This window comes from Chironomus tepperi, unplaced genomic scaffold, assembly GCF_022539635.2.
Source record: "Chironomus tepperi strain 1889 unplaced genomic scaffold, CSIRO-AGI_Ctep_v1 contig_219, whole genome shotgun sequence".
NCBI lineage: Eukaryota > Metazoa > Arthropoda > Insecta > Diptera > Chironomidae > Chironomus > Chironomus tepperi.
This window is the reverse complement of record NW_027226341.1, coordinates 2,116,004-2,137,406: the sequence shown is the minus strand read 5'-3', so window position 1 is coordinate 2,137,406 and position 21,403 is coordinate 2,116,004. Positions and strand designations below refer to the sequence as shown.

General features: G+C 30.2%; 2 protein-coding genes and 1 long non-coding RNA gene across 3 annotated transcripts; 2 read left to right on the top strand and 1 right to left on the bottom strand.

The window, feature by feature from the left end:
* Positions 1-131: 131 nt before the first annotated feature.
* Positions 132-2,008, top strand: cpb (F-actin-capping protein subunit beta). The gene is made up of 4 exons (XM_070640689.1): positions 132-291; positions 597-808; positions 870-1,242; positions 1,301-2,008. The coding sequence occupies exons 1-4, from the start codon at positions 289-291 to the stop codon at positions 1,535-1,537; spliced, it is 825 nt and encodes a 274-aa protein (XP_070496790.1). The 5' UTR covers positions 132-288; the 3' UTR covers positions 1,538-2,008.
* A 323-nt stretch (positions 2,009-2,331) lies between these two features.
* On the top strand, positions 2,332-3,623 carry LOC139090847 (uncharacterized). The gene is made up of 4 exons (XR_011544464.1): positions 2,332-2,480; positions 2,540-2,754; positions 2,826-3,270; positions 3,485-3,623. It is a non-coding gene; the product is annotated as an uncharacterized lncRNA (long non-coding RNA).
* A 469-nt stretch (positions 3,624-4,092) lies between these two features.
* Positions 4,093-20,981, bottom strand: LOC139090843 (uncharacterized). The gene is made up of 10 exons (XM_070640688.1): positions 20,733-20,981; positions 18,110-20,666; positions 11,988-12,829; positions 11,575-11,677; positions 10,094-10,160; positions 9,796-9,937; positions 9,608-9,735; positions 9,400-9,547; positions 4,722-6,112; positions 4,093-4,652 (listed from the first exon to the last, which is right to left on the bottom strand). The coding sequence occupies exons 1-10, from the start codon at positions 20,924-20,926 to the stop codon at positions 4,300-4,302; spliced, it is 5,925 nt and encodes a 1,974-aa protein (XP_070496789.1). The 5' UTR covers positions 20,927-20,981; the 3' UTR covers positions 4,093-4,299.
* Positions 20,982-21,403: the final 422 nt, after the last annotated feature.

Sequence of the window (21,403 nt, the reverse complement as noted above, 5' to 3'; positions counted from 1 at the left end):
TTTCTACTGCTTCTAATAGTTCTCAAGATGTTACCAGTCATAGAATATAAATTATATTTCAGGTAGTAAATTTAAACTTGAATTAAGGTCGAGAAAAGTTTAAAATTGTGTGAAGCAAAATTCCCCTGATGAAATTAAAGAGGTTTCAATAAAATAGACTGTCCAAAATCTTACGGCAAAAATTTTCCACAGTTTTTAATAATTTTGTGTCAATATAATCTATTCTTTCTTATTATATCAGTTACTTCTCATCTTAATCTGCTCAGTACTGTGCATCTGTGATAAAAGATGGTAAGTTGAAAGCGTTTTAACAGTGAAAAACAAACTTTATTTACCGCACCCATAATTCTTTAATTTCCTTATCATTCTCAATTGTATAAACACTACTTTCATTTCATTTATCCTTTACATTATCTCATTCGACGTTTCCAATGTATATATACTTCCGTGACGCATTCACAGAAATCTAAATTTTAATATTTTCCGATACATTTGTTCATGAGTCATCATAGAAGAAAAGTTTACCAAAAAGAGATACAGTTAGTCGTCAACAAAAATATGAATCAAATTAAAAGTAAATTGCTTTATCATTGCAGAGTGACTTACAAATGGATTGTGCATTGGATCTTATGAGGCGATTGCCTCCACAACAAATAGAAAAGAATCTAATTGATTTGATTGATTTAGCACCAGCATTATGCGAGGATTTGCTCACATCTGTGGATCAGCCACTAAAAATTGCCAAGGATAAAGAAACTGGAAAAGACTATTTATTATGTGATTATAACCGAGATGGTGATTCATACAGGTAATTGTGCAATAAGCAATTTAAAGACTCAAATCTAATCATTTTGTTTATTACTATCTAGATCGCCTTGGTCAAATACTTATGATCCACCTCTGGAAGACGGGTCAATGCCATCGGAAAGACTAAGAAAATTAGAAATTGAAGCAAATCATGCATTTGATCAATACCGTGAAATGTATTATGAAGGTGGTGTTTCATCTGCCTATTTATGGGACCTCGATCATGGATTTGCTGGTGTTATATTAATCAAAAAAGCTGGCGATGGAAATAAGAAAATTAAGGGATGTTGGGATTCAATTCATGTTGTAGAAGTTCAAGAAAAAAGTTCTGGACGAACAGCACATTACAAGCTAACATCAACTGCAATGCTTTGGCTTCAAACAAATAAACAAGCTTCTGGAACAATGAATTTGGGTGGAAGTTTGACTCGACAGGTTTGTATGCAAATTAATATAGCTTTCTCTTTAGCTAATAAAATTTTTGATCTTTTAGATAGAACAAGACAGTCCCGTAAGTGAAACATCGCCACATATCGCAAATATTGGTCGAATGATTGAAGACATGGAGAATAAAATTCGAAATACTCTTAATGAGATTTACTTTGGAAAGACAAAAGATGTTGTAAATGGTCTGCGCTCTGTGGAAATTCTTGCTGATCAGAAACAGAAAGCAGCAATGAAACAAGATTTAGCCAATGCAATTATGCGACGAAATGTAAAAGCTGAGTGAATGAATGCAAACTGTTGAATGGATAATAATTGTTGATACAATAACATCCATTCGTGCTTTTTTATCCAGTATGATAATGAACAATTCATTATATCGATTTTCTTTAATATTATTTGTATTTTTTTAAAAATATGAAATGAGGAAGCAAAAGTCTCGCAGTCATTTTAACCATGTTGCGTTTAATTCATCTATAAAGCACACAATTTTTTAAGAAATGTTAATCAAATTTAAAGTAATTGCAAAGATTAAGAGTTAAGCGCAAAGTTATACATGATGGGTAAAATCGCGTCTATACATAAATTAATATTTAGTTTTTCATAAATGCATTTTTGTCATTATTTCGTATTTTTTATTATATTTTATATTAAAAATTTAATAAATTCATTAATTTGAAGCATTTTATTATCATTATCATTAACTAGAAAATGCAAATTTTGAATAAATTTAAAATGTTCTAATAATAGACAAATAGTCCATTGACTTTTTCTTATTAAATAATCTGTTTACTTTCAAGCCAGACGTTGCACTATATTGCAGAATGATAGGTCAGTAAAATTTTTTATCTTGACCTTGCAATTTAGCTGCTTCAACGGATGATAACATGATTATTTTAGAAATGAATGTAAATCAGATAGGTAAAACTGATTTTGTCACATTCCTAAATTTCTTTTCGCAAAATCAAAAATATATGTGTGAAAAGCAACACAACACATTACGCAAAGTTTCTAATTTTCAATACTAAAGCGTATATTTTTAACATCATACGATCAAATTTTCTTCTTTCAAGCTAGTCATACACATACTCAGAAATTCCTAAAATTGTCTGAAAATTGAATAATTAGCTTGAAATTTTAATTGATGTTTAACAAGAACCATTAGTAATTTTATAGTATTAATAAAACTCAAAATTCAGGAATATAAAGAGATGGTTGTTAACAAAAGAGTAAGTTAAAAAAAAATCGACGCCACTGCCAAAAATTATAAACATTGATTTTTTGTTAGTTTCACAGTTAAGTTTATTGATTAAAAGACTAGGAATCGTGCAAGACAGATTAATTAAAATATAGTAAAATAGGATAACTCTATGGGATATATTTGGATATTATCAAGAAGTTGAATTTATCGAAAATTGGATATAAAATTTCACTTCTGATCTAATTTCTTGCTTACTGTTTTTCATTGAAAAAAAAAATCACATGTATATTTTTCATTTGGATGTGAGTAATATTAATTATTATACAGTATTAGCAAATCATATTATCATTTTAATGCAAAATTCCTTTTTTAGATAGCTAACATCAGATGAAAGTTTGTCTCAATATTTGGAGTATTTTGGGAAGTTAATGAAATAAACAAAAACTAATTATTGGTTTTAAGTGCAAAAGGTTATTGAATTAGACAGCATAAATATACACCGCATAAAGCAAACAGTCCAAAGTGTAAAACGATAAAATATTTAACAAAATTGATTTAATTCCACTGCGTGTTAAAAACATTCGGAAAAATGACAAAAGTATTTTATATGGACTTCACGGACGAGCAAAGAGTCAAATCGACAATTTTCTATATGACAATTTCCTTCATCATATATTTGGGAGTTTATAAAATTCTTCGAAAGAAAGTAAATGTTTCTCCGGAATATGAGATCAGGCTTTTAACTTTTTTTCATGGACTCTTCTGCAGCATTTGTGCACTTCACTATGTCATGCTTCCTGCACTCGGATACTATGAAGGTAATTTCTCAAAAGTAATGGTATATGTCATACGCAAGAAAGAAAAATTACTCATTTGGTGATAAGATAATATGTGTAAGCTTATTTAACATAAAGTAAAAGTTTTACACGGTATTTCGATACACACAAATCAATCACGTCAATTTCTTACTTAAGAAATTTTCTAATAGATGTCGCTGATAGTAATTCATAATATGTTTACTTATTCTTGCAGTTAAATCAATTCCATTTCGGCTAATATTGTCAAACAGTTTTGGATACTTCTTGCTGGACTTGTTGTGGTGCTTCAAGCATGGAGAGACAGGAGCGATGAAATTTCATCACATAGTGACCGTGACAGGATTAATTTACTTCTCTTTCAAATTAACACAGCACTATTATATTCTTTTTGCGCTTGGAATAACAGAAGTTACAAATCCTTTGCTCCAAATCAGATGGTACTTAAAATTCCATGAAATGCGTGATAGCCTTGCGTTTAAAATCATAGAAAGTGTCTTCATTATTGCTTTCTTCTACATACGGGTATTTGTATGTACTTACTATACGTATCGATCATGGACAGAACCGAAATATAATTTCACTGGTGATGATCTATTTTTCATCACTTTAGGATTAATAGTTGGATACAGCCTATCATATCAGATGTTTGGGTATATTATGTATCAAATGAAAAAATCTAAGAATAGTGAGAAGGTAGATAAATATGAGTAGGTGTTTAGGATTAATATGAAAAGAGCTTAAAGCTTGCAGCAAACGAACAAAATAAAAAATAAATTGTTAATACTTAGTCAATACGATCACAGCTTTAAAAATGCTAACCTTTTCTTTTGTTTTTTTGTTTGTTTTATAATAAAACATTGGTTGCTGAAATATTTAATGGAACTAAAACTTTTTAATTAGGTAGATAATAAATCCAAATCTTATACATTTTTATTATACACTTTTCAGAACAGCCATCTCATGAAACAAATGCCGTCTCTACTAAACTAATGTCTAACTACTAAAATATTCTAGATTAAAATTGACAGCTTATCTTATGCTCTTTAATGCTTTTTCAATGTTTCTATAAACATTCGATGGTATAACATCTAATAATATTTTTTGATAATGAGAGTGTATCGAAAGCTGCTTAAATAGTTCTTTAGTATGATTTCTCGTTTCTAAACTTCCTTCCATTAACAAATTTGCTCCCGTCAATATTAATCGATCACGTATTTCTCTATGCATATTAAATACTTTATCACAGCCGATCCGGAATACGAGTTCATTCAATAGTTTTGCAGTTGTGCATCGAACAGCAGCGTTTTGATGTGTCGCTCCACGATATGATAAAATTAAAATACATTTACTAGGGTGTAATGCATCGCACATAGATTCCAGAGCTGAAAATTACAAAAAAAATTGTGTTCATGAATTATTAATGGTGATCAATGTTTTGTCATCAAGTTTACCTCTCGTTGCATCAGCTCTTAAGAATTTATTAGTGTCGGCAGTTCGATTTAAAAGTGCTGCAGCTAATTCTTCAGCATCAGCATCTAAAACCTTTGCGTGTGTCATGAAAAATTCTCCAGCAGCTGAACAACCAGCGCGTGACACTTGAGACCTCAAATTTTTTACTTGTTTTCCAATTGCAAGTGTAAACAAGTGGATTTGCGCATCGACATATTCTGGATGGTGCCTAATAAGCCGTATGAAATTTTTTAGTCCTTCCATCACCTCCTCCCAATTTGAGCTTTCTAGCTGATGCATTGTTGTGTTCACTGCATCTTTTGGTCTGTCAAATCTTCTCAATGATGGCGGAAACAGTGCATTTTGTTTTGGTGCCCTAATAACAACCGATGGCATTTGATTTAAGTTCGGCATTGGATTTTTTACTGGTGTAGCTTTATTACTTCTTTTCAGTACTGCTGGACGGTTCGCTTTGATTGGAGTCCTCTGTGATTTCATATAAACTTCACGAGGCAATGGTGATGGAGTTACTTCTGCATATTCACTATCATGCTCTGCTGCAGTTTCTTCTTCCTCAACTTCATATTCCTCATGGATATTTTCTCGACTTATAGTCATGGTTGAATCAGAACGTATCATCACCATTGGATCTATTATACTCGTTTCAACCTCTTCGATTTCTGTAGGAATATTTTCTGAAATTTCCTCTGTTTCTTCCTCGTGACTTTCTACCGGCATTTCAATTATTGGATCATATGGAGAATTCGACAATTGATCATCTGTAATTACATCATCTGGTGTAGGTGTTACAATTCGATGGAATGGACTTTCTGGTTTCAAGACAGATTTTGCAGTAGCAGGACGAGATTTTTGTGGTGATGCATTTATTTCAAGTGTTTGTCCTGGTTGGATAATATGACGTTCATAACCTCCATCAACTTCAGTTTCACCTGGCTCATAAATGAACGTCTTATTTGAATTTGCCGATGGTGGTCGCGTTGAATTTTTATGTGATGGTGTATTTGATATTGATTTCGTCTTTTGCATTTCTTCCATTTCTTTCTTGACTACTTTAATGGCAGATTGTATTTGTGCTATTTCATTGCGTACATTTTCTATAACAGATGAGGTAGAAACTATTGGTAAATGCAATGGTGAATTCTCAACATCCGACAAAATGTGACTGTTTGTCTTTCCGCTCGTCCTTCGTACTTGTTCCTCAACATAATTATCAACAAAATCTTTGTTATTAATAATTTCCTCTGACTTTTTAGATTTAGCGCTGGGTTGGGTTTTAATAACATTTTGTTCGCTCGACGCATCATCACTTTCGACCAAGCCTATAGCTAATGTTATTGGTTGTATCGTTAGTTCATTTCCATTAGATTTTGCACTGAAACGAACGGAAATAAAAAATTTATTAAATTAATTATGATTAATGATCTAGTCAAAAGATTACAACAAAAATTTGCATTCATTTTTCTTTCAACTCATAATTTTTTCATTATAAGAAATCTTCTTACTTCCATCACAATAAAAAAAAGAGTGAACACACTCATCAATGAGAAAAGGACTAAATATTTAATTGAATCGATACGTTTGTAAAAGAAAATCAATAAAGTTAATTTTCATGAACAAGTTAGGATTATCTAATATATGTAAAATTATTACTAGAATTAATTTCAATTCTCAAATGAGCTCTTATTGTCTCCCATTTGTTTGTAAAGCAAATGTCCGAGACATTTTTTATAGCATTTTTTTTATCAAAGCTTTATGCGAGTTTTCCTTTCAAAGCAGTAATTATACACATTTATCGTAGTCACTACTTGATTTATGTAGATTGCCATGTTTGGGGTGAAATGATGGCGGTAAATAATAAAAGTAATAATAAAAAGTTATTTCATTAAACACGAATGTCTTCAGTAGCTGAAACAAATTTAGAGGTCATCTCTATCACAAGATCAGTAAACTTCTGTTGATTATTGTTTTCAATGCAACTCACTTTTCATTTAAATCTAGTGTCGAATTAGTAAATTCAATTTGATCAATCGTTAAAACTGTATCATCGGAATTCCTTTCATGAATATCATTATTAGCATCTCCGTTACATTTTGCTGTATCAACACGCTTTCTACGTCGTGTAATGCAAAAGCAACAAACGCGAAAAATTAATGGATTATCAATTATAAACTTTTCAAGTAGATTATCACTAGTCGTTTGTTTTGCTTTTACTGGCGATTGTATAGGCTTCACATTATTACTAAAACATGATGGCATTATATACATTTTTGTAACACAAAAATATATTATTTCAATATCACTCGCACAAATTTAACAAATAAAATCATAACAGTTTAACATTAGGAGAGAAAAAGTGGATCAAAACTTTGGGTCGGTCAGTTTTATGATTATACGAATGGCCTATATTTCCTATTACACTTTATTTTCCCGCTGAATATTCACCAACATATGTTCGATAAATGGCCTGGTTTGAAACTGAATGAAAGAAAAATTGTGTTTGTTATGTCCACTCGCGAGCGATTTTCCATTTTCGCTTCATTGTACACTTAGTTTTTATTTTCTCCCTTTACCTTTCATTTTGAATTGAATTTTCTCCAGCACGCTCAACATTCTCTCTTGCTCAAAAAACTGTTCAATTCAGGCAATATAATAAATAGAGTGAGTTGACCACATAAATGTAGTTGACTTTAAAGTCCTTTGCAAAGTTAATGAGAACGATAAAACTTCAAATGCGTACATGCTTAATGTATTGCTTTTATACTATGATTTTTCTTTTCATTGTTCCTACATGAATAAATATTTATTTTATTTTAATTCTTTAATATTGTTGTGTGCATGAGAAATTTAAATTAATAATTTTCTATCATGCAGGATATAAAAATTATCCGCTCTCAATAAAAAAGAATTCGTTTCGTGTAGAAGTGTAACATTAGCTATCTAATCAATCAGGCTTTATTGAAATGGCGATGAATAAAATAGGAAACACTTAAAGGTATGGACAAGCAATTACTGTTTTGGAGATGTTACAGCAATTGAGATTGGATATTTTGATTAAAAGATTTTTCAATTGATTTGTGCATTTCAGGAAAATTTAACAGCAATAAAAAGTCATTCTATATTGCGAAATATAGTTAACTAGGACAACTTATTCCTTCAACCGTTTAGTAGACACGGACATAAAATATTTATCTTTATGAACTGTCGCGCAATATGACAACAAGGTGTTTACATACCTAGTATAAAAATCTTAAACGTTTTTGGCCAAGCCTTTCCATTTTATTTGTAATATACTGTAATATGTTTTATCATAGTCTTAATCTTTTATTATGCCAGACGCTTGTCAGAAGCAGACTGTCATTAGACGATTACCACACAATTTTGTTTGTTAAAGTTTTACTGCCTGAATATAAAATGTTAGCAAAAATGAATATTGTGAAAATTTAAAAAATTTGCTCATTTAATGAGTTTAAGGCATAAAATCTTCTTCGCATTTTCAAATAACGCAAAAAATCATTACGATTATTTCGAAATCACCCATTTAGAGTACAACATGAGGTTATTATTATGAAGAAAAAAAAACGACTTTTTGTTTACGTGCCACCTACGGTGGATAAATTGCTTTGAAGTGATTATAAAAGAAAAACTGAAAGCGTGTTATTTCTATTGTTATTTTCATGATTTCACAAAAATTTTCCGACGAATTGAGCTTCGTTTTACTTCTAATTTTCATTTCACTCAAAATAGCAATTAATTTTTACTTTTTTATATAAATTCTTATGACGCGAAAAAAAAACTTTTTTGATGAGAAATGTAATTTTTTCTTCAGCAATAACAAAGCAAGTAGGTTCTAACGTTAATTTATGCATAATAATCCCCGAGTCATTAGCAGCGGAAAATTCTTTTCTTGTTAATTTTTGTTCTTATTTCAAACAAAAAATATTTTGTGACCAATTGAAAATTTCAGTAAATGGAAAGGAAGAAGGATTGAACACGAAAATTCTTGACAAACTAACGTCATTTCACAGAAATTATGTCATTAAGTATTTGTTGCTATAATTAGAAATTTAAAAGCTCGAAGAAGAATTCTCTTCAATGTTTCCCACTCTTATGAAATACAAGAAGTTAAAAGTGATCAAAAATTGAAATGTCCAATAAGGTCACCTAAGAAACATAAAGAATACAGTAAATAAATAATGAATTACATAATATTGTAACACAATCTTTTTCAGGGAATCAATTATATTTAATGAAATATGGCGAATTCAGAGGTAACTAATATTTTAAATAATTATCCCATTATTCAATTTCAATCTCAATTTATGGTTTAACATATACTAAAAAAAATCTAATTAAAATTAAATGAAATTATCAGATCTTTTATCATCTTCATACATTTTAAGGACATAATAATTGTGTTTTACAAGCTACTCAATTTTCAAATCAATAATCACCATTTTAAAATTTGATGTAAATATCAAGTAAATATGAATGACCTCTAATTCTTTTAATTACATTTCATTAATATTCCTTCAAACTATGTAGTCAATGCTATATGGTCATGAATAATCTTAAACTAATCGATTCAATTATTAATTTTTCACTTCCATATTCTCAAATATCAAAAAAATCGATTAACAATCGAGTGGTCTTGATACTCACCTACTTTTGCGTGGGCTTTCGATATTGTCTGAACGTTTCAGTTTCTGTTTTCTTACCGGCGAAGAAGAAGACGAAGATGGTTCATTAAGGGTTGGCGGATGTGTTCTTGGTCGATGTTCTAAATGGTTTATCTCAATTTTTGGAGATCCTTAAAAATTTAAATTTATTATTAATAGAATTCCAATAATTTTTAATTAATTAATCATACCGTTAGATTCGACATATACTCCATCAGAACTTTGAGGGTGCTTCTTCGTCTTAAAAGTAGGTGCAAAGCTGTAAGGATTTTTATTGGTGTTTGTATTGCTTCTAGAATTTGTTTCCACATTTGGAAGTCTAAAAATAAAGAGTCATTTATAATTCAAAGCAATTAATTTTATCTATCAATATATGTACTTGGTAGAAGCAACTGGTTGTTTATTGTTTTGTCCCATTTTGACAGTAACTGTTGGCTGAGCATTATCAGACAATTGACGAATTGGCTGTTTCTCAGAAAGCTCTGGAAATGACCTTGAATGCAGTTTACCATGAAAACGACCTGAAATAAAGTTTAATACAAATTTAACACCATTGCATGTTAAATATGATATTTTGATGACTTGTCTGCCTACGCTACAGATTATTGATAGACATTTTTTCCTTTTCGCATGAAAATTGAGTTTATGGTTTTCATATTTTTAAATCAAAAACTAACCTGTAGATTCAAGAGGCTTTTGAACGCCTTGAAATGCAGTTCCTGCTACATAGCCATGATCATCGTCCTGGAAATACAATAAAATAAATTATTTTTTAAAAGTAAGTCATTTGAATAAAAAAAAAGTATGTGATTAAATTAATTTATTAGGCATTTCAATCTAAATTTGCAATTACGATGATTGGTTCTCGCATATCGCGATAACATTTAAGTTGTGGGATTTCCACAATTACGCCATTTGAAAAAGCTTTAGATTTCCAACAACGTTGCATTTTCCATTAGAATGGAAATTACTAGCAGGGTTTTACGTGATTTTGTATGCAAATTCTTTTGGAAAGCAAATGGTCAGTTGTTGTTGAAAATCCTTGATTCTTTTTTTGTATCATAAATTTTCAAATAAATTGCTTAAGAAATATGAATGCTTTGCCTCTAAAATTTCCATTCATGGTCAACTTATGTTCATTTAAGTCTTTTTATGAACTTCCGGATAACTTAAGGATTTTAAAGTATATGCAATTTAATTTTATTACCCGAGAGAATGCTTCACATCGTTTAAATTTCATTATTAATCTTTTTGATGACTAATAAATTTAATAAATTAAGCCTAGATAAATTATAGATATTTAAAATCGATGACACAAACTAAACAAGAACTTCAAAACAACTCAATTTTGTATAGCAACGAATTTACCTCTATTAATAATCAGTTTGTATGATTATTGACTATCTATTCGTAAAATAGTACATATCGTTCATTCATTCATTTATCCCTGCGTAGTTACATGTATTAGTAAAATGTTTGTCTCCAATCGAGTTGAATGAACACACGAATACGGTATGTTTACTATCTGTTGTATCATAGGCATTGCATTTTAACACTCGCATGCGACGTTTTGATTTAGCTTACTTGGAAAAGTATGGAAACTTTTAAACATAAACTTTGTTTCAATATTGGAAAATTTTTATGCAAATTTATATGTCTCATGCATGTGTTTTAATAATACTTGTCAACAGTTAGGAGTTGCACTTTGAAATAAAATTATAGAAAATTAAGCAGTTTAAATATTTGAAGCTAAAAATCATATTACAATTTTGTTTTGATCGAATATGTAGTTGTAACAAGAAAACTAATGCGATGCAGTCCGTTAATTGGGTTAATTAATTAAAAATTTATATTTTTTTAAAGCACACGCTCATATGGAAATTTTCCATTCTGATTTAAAAATAAATTACCCGACTGCACAACTATAATCTCCTTTATAAATCTTCCTTTCTTTGAATGAAGCTATTGCATGACCTTAAACATGGCTAATATTTTTTTATTGACATAAAGTGCAAAAACATACCCTAGAATAAGGATATGATGCGACTTGCACAATAAAATTTATGTTGATGTACATTAACTTGCGTCGTATTTGCAATTTTCATCGTCATTTATTTTTCATGTGCATATGTACATATGATTTAAAAAAATTACTTACAGAACTTGATCCACCTCCTCGTACAGGAATTCTTGACCATGGACTGGATTTTGTAGAATTATTTGCTCCTCCAACTGCATATCGATTCAAGCCATCAACAATCCTAGTCAGACAGGTTTAACAAATTAAGAATAATGAAATATTATTGATTTTGTATATGGTCAAATGAATGAAGATACAAATATACTATGCATGACACACAAACACTGAGTATTAATCAAGGAATAACAATAATAAAGGAAAACATGTGAAGATAATTGAACAACTAGACTCTATCAAATTCATTTTAACGCATGAGTTTGTGAAAAAAAAAAAAATATTCCAGGTTTGATTGGCATGCTATAAAATATTTATGCATACTTTTCTATACATTAAGTACTTTTTTGATGTATAAGTCTATTCCATATACTAACCTTCGTTCCTCAAATCCTCCTCTTCCCAACAATTCTTGTTGACCATGAATGCCACTTGATTGTAGTTTGAAAGATCGATTTTTTAATGAAGTGGGTGAAACTGATCCAGATCCGCTACAAATCCATTCCACATCTGAACCAAACATAATTGTACCACCCGTATTTGTTGCTGATGGAATCCTTAATGCATATACCACATCTCCTTCTGTACTTACTAATGGTAATTGTTTTCTAGCCAGTCTTGCTTTAACTGCAGAAAGTAAAGGCAATCCATCAACTCTACTGTCGGCTACCTGAGACACGACATTAATCACAGTACGAGGTGAACTTATTTGTCCCAAAACAGCAAGGACATCCAATGCTGCTTGTCTTACACGTTTCTTGCGATCTAAGGCTGCTTTTGTTGTACGCTCAACGCAGTTTGAAATGTCAAAGTATGTACTTGGAAATGTCACAAGTGCAAATATGACCATTTGAAGGGAATTTTCTCTAAACTTTGAACTTCTTGCTTGCAAAAATTCATCTGACAACAATTTTAATACAATTGCTGCAGTTGGAAGACGTTGCATCAAAGTCTTTGCTACTAAATTTGATCCGGCACCACCTTGACGACATAAACCTGTAACAATTTGTGTTACACGGTCTTCAAGGTTTTCGAGAGGTAATCTTGATATTAAATTGGACAGCACCCGTCGTTGATCCTCTAAAACATCTGGATGTCTTTCCGATGTCAAAAGAGTACGTAATAATGAGTCTAAATATGGTTGAACTCTTGCTAGATTATCAGACGATTTCAAAGCGTCCTCAATTGCACATATGGCCTTTGATCTCAATCGAAAATCCTGCAATGTAATTTAAAGAAAAACAGTTCCATTAAAATTAAAATAAATTTGAACCCAATTTAGACATTTTTCTATATTTTACAAAGTAATTTTTATCGTAAATTGTTCCTTATGGAAATTAGCACCATAAAATATATTATTTCATACTTCCGGACATTTTCATACTTTAATATAATGTCCAGCATACCATACTAACCAAATATGAAAAATCTGTGTCAATTGACTAGTGAAAAATATTTTCGCTCATTTCTACCATACACACAATTTCAAGTTCCGTCAGTAAGTAACTTTCATTTAATTTTTCTTAGCATGCATTCAACAAGCTCACCGTTTCTTCAAGTTTAAGACTAATAACAACTTGTACACAAGTGAAAAGTAAGCAAAGAAAAGAATAAGGATTATATTTAGTCATGCGGTCACAATTTAGGTCAACAATTTTTATGATAAGAATTGCCACCCTAGAAAATAAGAACTCGCCACTTACACTTTTAATTTCATTTCATAACGACTTGTTCTACATATGACTTTTATATGGCGAGACATAGAAATTATTTTCCTTTTTAATTACACCTTAGATCTCAGATTAGTGAGTGTGGTAAGAAAACTTTCGTTTTTAGGTCTTTATGAGCACGATAGAAAACTTTTTAATAGCCATAACATATTTTTGATAAAATTATTTATTTCATAATGTTCTGAAATTTTCTGCACCAAATATCATTCTGCATAGAATTTTGCTGTTATAAATTAATCATTTTTAATTGTTCTTCAAACTGGCAATTTAGGACTATAAAATGAAATTGTAATTTGTTGCTTCAATTTCGCATTAATGTACGCACAGTGACTAGTTTTTATCTAACTTGATCATCATTTGTTAATTATCTTTTATCAATTATTGAATTCTAATTGTACGTTACTCACAACTGTATATTACTCATATCCTTTCACCCTATCATAATATATTAATAATTATTTCATTCAACATGCAGTCTCGATGTGCTACGTGAAATTTGGGTCAAATTCTAGCCGCATTTATTTACTTTCTTCATTTCACATTATTCTAATTATTTTCATTATGGCCACCTACACATTTTTAGGTATTTTTAAGAAAAGGAAAAATCTGTGGCAAGAAATCGATAGAATAATTTTCATGCTTTGTTTTTCAAACAAGAAAGCATGTCGCGTGGTTAAAAAAGCCGAAAATATTGCTCATAAATAAATTTTGGGTTTTCGAATTTTATAACAATTGTAAATAAAACTTAACAAAAGCAATTAAATTTTTACAAAAACTAAGAAAGGAAGAGAAATAAATTGAATTATATATTCTGTAAACAATAAATGTCTTTAGAACTAGACAAATAATTAGTATATGACATTTTCTTCGCTAGAAATTACATTGCTTTACTTAAATTTAACTTAAATGTGCAATCTGATTTACCAGAATTTAATAATAGTATAAAAAAGCTTTCAGACAAAATTGAAACGTCATTCAATTTAGAATAATAATTCTCTATTTACATTTTAAAATAACAATTGTGAACTTTTTGTATAAATATATCATTCATCATCAAAATTTTTTAGTTGATCGTAGATTGCAGGCCGTGATAAACATGAAATTTATATTAAAGCTTACAATAATTATATTAGCCCTGTTTGAATTTGTTGAGTCCGCTCAATTAGAAGAAGGAAACGCATGTATCATACAGTATTTAAAAAATAAGAAAAAACTTTCGCAGGATTTTCCATATGATACTCAACCTGATTCGGTAAAATGCCGTTTGGTTATGCCACTAATTTTTAAGCATTTAGAAGTTGCTTTACGTCAAAAATTGTCAGAAAAAGAGGACATAAAAGTAGATTGTATAATGGAACATCTCAAAAATGGAAGTGGTTTGGATTATATGTTAATGAGAGAAATTATTCCAATGTCAAGGAGCTTAGAAAATTCAGAAATTACTCAAAAAACTCGAAATACAACCAAAGCTCTGAGAAGAGTTTTAATAAATGGAGCAAACAAATGTGGAAGTGATAGAAGTTACAGTGGATTATTTGATGACATTCTTGGCTTACAAAATATTTCTCTGGCAGTTTTACAACATAATTATTGCTTTACAAAGTATGCAGTAGAAAATAAATTGATTGAAATTAAGCATATCAACTTAAATCCTCGAAGAATTCCGACAATAAATCTCAATTGTGAAGAAATGGTTGATATTCAGCAAATAACAAAAGAAAGACAATTGTTAAGCCGATTAAATAATAAAAAACTTTCAAGAGAAGAAGTGCAATGTATAATGGATAAATATAGAAGCGAAAAGGCTTTCGACTCAAATGTTGCACTTGAAGTTGTTGATTTTTTACACATTTCTTATGAAGAAAAACGTGCAAATCGTGAAAGGATTGCAAATGCATTAGAGAAGTATATAATATCAGTATTCACTTGTAGAAAGTCAAATACGGAGGTTTTAAATCAAAGTTCTCAAGAATATGTTAAAATCATGCAATTTTAAAATGCTCGCACGCTACACATTACTCAATTTATGTCTCACAAAACAGTATCATAAATGTTATTATGTGCAAATTGGCGTCGTAATTTGTCACTTTATAACTCAACAATTCAATTTATATAATTTAGTTAAATGACTATTTATCTACTAAATCTACAATCAAGGGAATGTAGTAAAAATTTTGCTTAAATTTGCAATAGTCGTAAATATAACGCGAGAGAGAAACTTTATTCTAAACTATGATGTAAATTTTAATTTAATTCTCGAAATATAATTTAAAATGGAATTTTATTTCTAAATTAAAAATGTGAATAAACATTAAAAAAATAGATTTTTCATTTCTGGCAAATCAACAAAAATTGCAAAAGTTATCAAAATGTAACGAGCCAGTAGAAAGGATAATGCATAATATTTTGAAGTGAAGTGACCATGAAATGATATTATAATACAAAAATTTCAAGTATGTGTAGATTGCATCAATGACATATAAATGTTTCTCTCCATTCATCATAGTTAGATCACGAGTAAAATCGCAATGAAGTTTCTGAGCTTCTTTTTATTCTCCTTTTTTATTCACTTGTCGAACAGTGATACGAAGAAAACATCTATGAATGAGGACTTAAATCGTGCGTGTATTATTCGTTTTTTACAAATAAAAGGAAAACTTGATGAGCAAATTCAAGTATCACCAGCTCCAGCTGACATGTGTAGAATATTATTGCCATTAGTTTATGCAAATCATAGTGAACGATTGTGTTTGAGATTGTGGGAGACAAAAAGTATTAAAGCTGAATGTGTATTTGATACATTAAAGAAGTTTGAATTTGTTGATTTGGAATTAAAACATGAAATTTTTACTAAAACAAAGTCAATACCAAAAAATGACAAGAGAAAGTTCATATATGAAGTTACAGTGGCACAACGTGAAGCTTTATCAAGAACAGCTAAAATGTGTAAAAGTGATTTCACTTACGGAGGACTTTTTGATGAAATTTTGGGCATTAATAGTTCATTAATCGCCTTACAAAAAGAATTTTGTCTATTAAAATATGCCCTTGAAAATAAGTTTTTAGATATACGATATATTAACATTAATCCACGAAATATCGATACAAGAAACATTGAATGTACTTCAATAACAGTCCAATCCCAAGATGAAAGTGAAGAAAAATTATTGGAAGCGTTTAAAACTCGAAAATATTCGTCTGATGCAATTAATTGCTTAATTGAAAAATACAAAGATGAGAGAATATTCGGATGGAATTTAGCAAAAGATCTTCTAAATAGAATTAAAATCAGTGAAAATGAAAAGCGCGCAGAAGATTGGAGGATAAGCAAAAAGCTTTCAGACTTTAACAAAATCTCATCAAATTGTTTGTATTCTTTTAATTGGTCGCTTTTTCAATTTAAATAGTGAAAATTTGTTCAAATTTGATTTACTGCCATTATTCTTCAAATTTTCAACTCTTCATGAGTACACATTTGAAAATTAGAATGTTTCAATTATTTAAGGTTATGTAAAAAAATATTTTTAATAAATTAAACTGAATTCAAAAAGTACAATTTAAATTTTTGATCTTATCTTAACATTCACCTATATTACAAAAAGTACAACATTCTTAAACATGTCAAAATCACCATTAAATGAGCATTGACCTAAAATCTGTCACAGTTCTAGTTCTGATTAATATTCCTTGAGCTTATAATGAATAATTCATATTTATTTTCTTTTATATTACAAAGAAAAAAGAGAAACAAACTTTCTTATAATTATTTAAAGATATAAATTAAGCTTTGAAATTCTTAGCACATGTTTTTTTTTCAAATGGAGTACAATTTATTTTTGAACTTGCATAGCTTTAATTTCGTACTTGTTTCTAATTCTGACAGTACGTGGTTGATGTGGATTAGTTAGAATTTTATAACAAAAGTAGAATTCTGGGAAAAAATTAAAAGGGTTTAAAAAGAAATCTTTTACAAATTTTCCCAATTCATTAAATCATAAAATCGATCAGATTAGTCTAAAGTCTTTTGAAATAGCACGTCATATTTGCTCTAAATTACAGACTTTTTTGTATTTCACTTACTATTTGAAAGGTGAAATTAGTTTAATTTCTAACCATGAAAATTATAATTAAATTTAATTTAGACATTACTGAAGAACCACACCTCAAAATACAATTTTAGAAATCAATGTAAAAATTGTAAGAAACAGAAACAATAAATGTTAACGTACACGCAACTTTCAATTTAAGGACATTTTGTTCTTTCACCAAAAACCCTCATTTTCCTTAGCAACACAATCTTTTAGACAATAAACTAAACACTTTGTCTGTTTAATAATCAAGAATACTTTTTTAAATAGCTTAATTGAATTGAAAAAAATTAAGATAAAGTATGAGTTGAATTTCATAAACTAGTTATTAATTTTTTTCTAAAAAAAACCGGCAGTAATATTTTGTTTTGCATAAAAATGCGTTGTAATAAAATATTCAAGCTTATTACGTTTTAGCTTTTGTTTCTCATAAGCTTTGAATGCGAAAGGAAAGGAAATAAAAGGAATCAAGTTAGTAGAATGAAAAATCAATGCTCACCTACAATAGTCAAGCGCTATGTAACAATTTAATATGAAATTGAAAAGAGAAAGTGCATTTTGAGAGAATTGTTCATATAGAAATAGTGGCACTGAATTATTCACCGAGCAACGAGCAAAATCGATATTATGGCGAGACTTTTATAGTTTAAGTAAATTATTATGATTATGAATCTCACTTACCCCGCTTTTTAAATCCTTTAATACATTATAATCCACAATGCCTAACTCTTCCCATGATTTGTACTCTGGCATGGGCTGCTGATATATATTCAACGTAATTGGACTTTCTTTGACACTACACGGGGATTCTTCTACACTACACGAGTCTGTACATTTTACATCACCAACAATTATGGTTTGAGTCATTTCATCAGTTCTCACACTTCCATTTGGCGTCTGTGTCATTTCATCAAATCTTGGATTGTCTAGAGAAGTTTGTGTTGCTTCTTCAGTTTTAAATTCTATAGATACAGAATTTTTTCTATGTCTTGCTGGTGATGCACCAGGACTTCTCGTTAAATTATGAAGCATTGTTACTTCACGATGGATCATTCTTGGTGATAAGCTTGATACAGATCTTCTCATTGGAGTTCCAGAGTTCCCAGAATCTATGCGATGTTTTGATGGCGAAAACATGTTGGGTGTTGCAGGAGCAGATTTTAGTGGACTGTTGTTCATTGAGGAATGGGACGAAGAAGATGTCGGAGGTATTGTAATAATTTTAGGTGAAATCATAGGTGAAGTTGCTGGTCTTCTTGGATGAAGATATGTCTCTCCATGTGCTGGACTATTCTTTTTTATCATGATATTAGGAGGAGTGAAATGTGCTGGCAATACAGTTTCTACTTCTGGTATCCTAATGTTTAATTCCTGTGAATAATCAGTTGATGAAGATGATTCCGACTTTGATTCATGATTTTTAACGTTTATCGGTTGAGTTCTTAGAATCGGACGGTTACTAGAAGCTGGACGAGAATTAGATGGAGAGTTAATGAAAGGACGATTAGAAGATGTTGGACGTGAATCGGGTGGAGAATGAATAATAGAAGATCGAGAAGACACCGGTCTGGCAATCATTGGAGTTGCCCTAGAATAACTTGTCGAGTCATTCACATTTGGTATAATTATTTCTGCACTAGATTTTTTCACAAAGCTATCTGCTTTCTTTTCTTTCAATTGACCAATATTATTCCTTAACTGATTTAATGACAATGGCTCGTTCATAAATCCTACATTTGCTTGTCGAATGTATTCATTAGTTGTTGAATTATCGGATGAAATTGATGAGTTATCAGATAAATTTGAATTTTCTTTGACAAATGTTATATTTCCGTTACTATGTCCATTACTTGTCTCATTGTCATCACTCTGGTCAACAAAATCGCTATCAGGGGTCCTTATTTTAATTATTTCACCACCAAAACGAACACGACGACCATTTTTCTGTGGTGCCAAATTTTCAGTATACTTTGTGTCATCAACAAATTTAGCTTTCATTGGAGTCACAGGATAAGGTGCACTAAAGTCAGTAACAATTCTTTTTGCATTTCCATTTTCATCATCACTATCATCATTTTGCATACTAGGATTTTGTTCTAATATTCTCATTGTTACAGCAGTTTCTGGGGTTATTTTTATTTCAGTTTCCATTATCACTTTTCCATTCACAACAGCTTTTTCACCATTCACACCGTTTTCTAAAGATACAACTTTGCTATTTGCAAATGTATTATTTTGAGTTTGAAATGACATTGAACTACCACCACTTTCACTACCACTTGAATTACCATTAATTTCGACTGTTAAATTATTATTTGACAAACTATTTAAACTTTGTTCGGAAGAAGATCTTAAAATGCCAGCACTTGTCTGTCGTGGTGATCTAACCTTTTTCGGTGTTCCTAAATTATTACTTAGACGTGTTCTCTCGAAGGGATACGTTGCGTCATAATTACCACCAAAAAATTTTGAATTTGTTGTGTCAATTGGAGCATGTGATGTAGGGCAGTTACCTTGTATATCTTTTTTTGGTACAAATTTTGATGCCCATGGTTTTTTTGGATCATAAGCTGGAACATGCATATCTACACCGGAATCATTAAAACTTGGGCTTTTTGGTAATCCATACACTTTACACAATAAATCAAAGTCCTTTTTAACATTTATCGGCATGTATTCATGAAACTCATTAATCCCAACCATTTCCTTAATTTTCAGGAGAATTTTCAATGCTATTTCTTGATAAGTTATTTGCACCATTTTACTCGAGAGAGAATCAATAACAGCTCTCACAACATATGACCGTTTTGGTGTTATTAAAACTGGTAAAATTAATGCTGGCAAAGCAAGCATTATTGCTACAGTTAATCTTCCAGAAAATGGATCATTTGCAGGTCTATTCATTCCATTACTCATTATATCGAGCATAACAGTCTCTGGCATTGCACTTTGAGCAACATATACACGTAATGCATCTAAAGCACTTTTTCGTACAGCCGGTGCTATATGTCCTAAATTGTCAACAAGTGGATGAAGAATATTTCCAATATGATAATCTGCTTGCTGTCCCATCACAATCAGAACATCAACAAGAACTCTCAATGCATGTGACCTTACTGATATTTCAGGATCGTGTAGCCTTGCAAAAAACTCTTCAAAAAGTTCATCGATGTTTATTGAATGAGGAAGTGAGTTCGTTCTAATTATATGTTCCCATATCGGCGTCAATTGAAGCACACTGTAAATTAAAATTTTCACAAGAAATTTAAAATTAAAATTAAAAACTCAATAAAATTAATTATACCTTAATCCGCCCCCACAACTAATTGCTGAGACATTAGTTGTCCTTAATTGCTTCTCTTTTTCACCAAATGATCCACGTCGTTGTACATTATGCATATTATTGCCACTATTAGTATGACTATTGTTATGTTGGGTCTTCATTTGCCATGTTCGAAGTGGCGGTGATTCAGAAAATTGAACATGATTTGGTGACATTTCCTCAAAACTTTCTTTACTATTGTTATAATCATGCTGATTTTTTGAAAATGCACGACGAAAAAACATTTCGCGATTTTTGATTCTTTTATCGATATTTTCGTTCGTTAATTTATTTTTATGTCACTTCATTTTCATCTAATTAAGCTATTGCTTCTTCTTATTGCTACTGAATAATTCACTTTACAATATTTTTCCTTTTTATTATTTTTCCAACCGATCACGATGAAGTCCAAACCGCAACTGAAAGCTTTAAAGAATAAAACTTTCTACGTATGTACGACAATGTAGTAACTGGACATTTGGGAAAGCTATTCTCGGACTTGCGTGCTTAAACTTGGAAAATGATCGAAATTTCTGAATGAAAACACGTGCTATGGAAAAGAATAATTAAAGTTTATGTTATTTTTTGGAATATTGGAAAATGCAACTTTGTTTTATAGTTAGTAAAGTAACAAATATTGTTAACTAAACATA

Coding starts and splice junctions, on each gene's coding strand:
- cpb (XM_070640689.1), top strand. Junction 809..869: donor CGAGATGGTGATTCATACAG/GTAATTGTGCAA, acceptor ATTACTATCTAG/ATCGCCTTGGTCAAATACTT. Junction 1,243..1,300: donor GTGGAAGTTTGACTCGACAG/GTTTGTATGCAA, acceptor TTGATCTTTTAG/ATAGAACAAGACAGTCCCGT.
- LOC139090843 (XM_070640688.1), bottom strand. CDS start 20,926: ATGTCACCAAATCATGTTCAATTTTCTGAATCACCGCCACTTCGAACA. Junction 11,678..11,987: donor GGAGGATTTGAGGAACGAAG/GTTAGTATATGG, acceptor CTGTCTGACTAG/GATTGTTGATGGCTTGAATC. Junction 6,113..9,399: donor GAAAGCCCACGCAAAAGTAG/GTGAGTATCAAG, acceptor CGTTCGTTTCAG/TGCAAAATCTAATGGAAATG.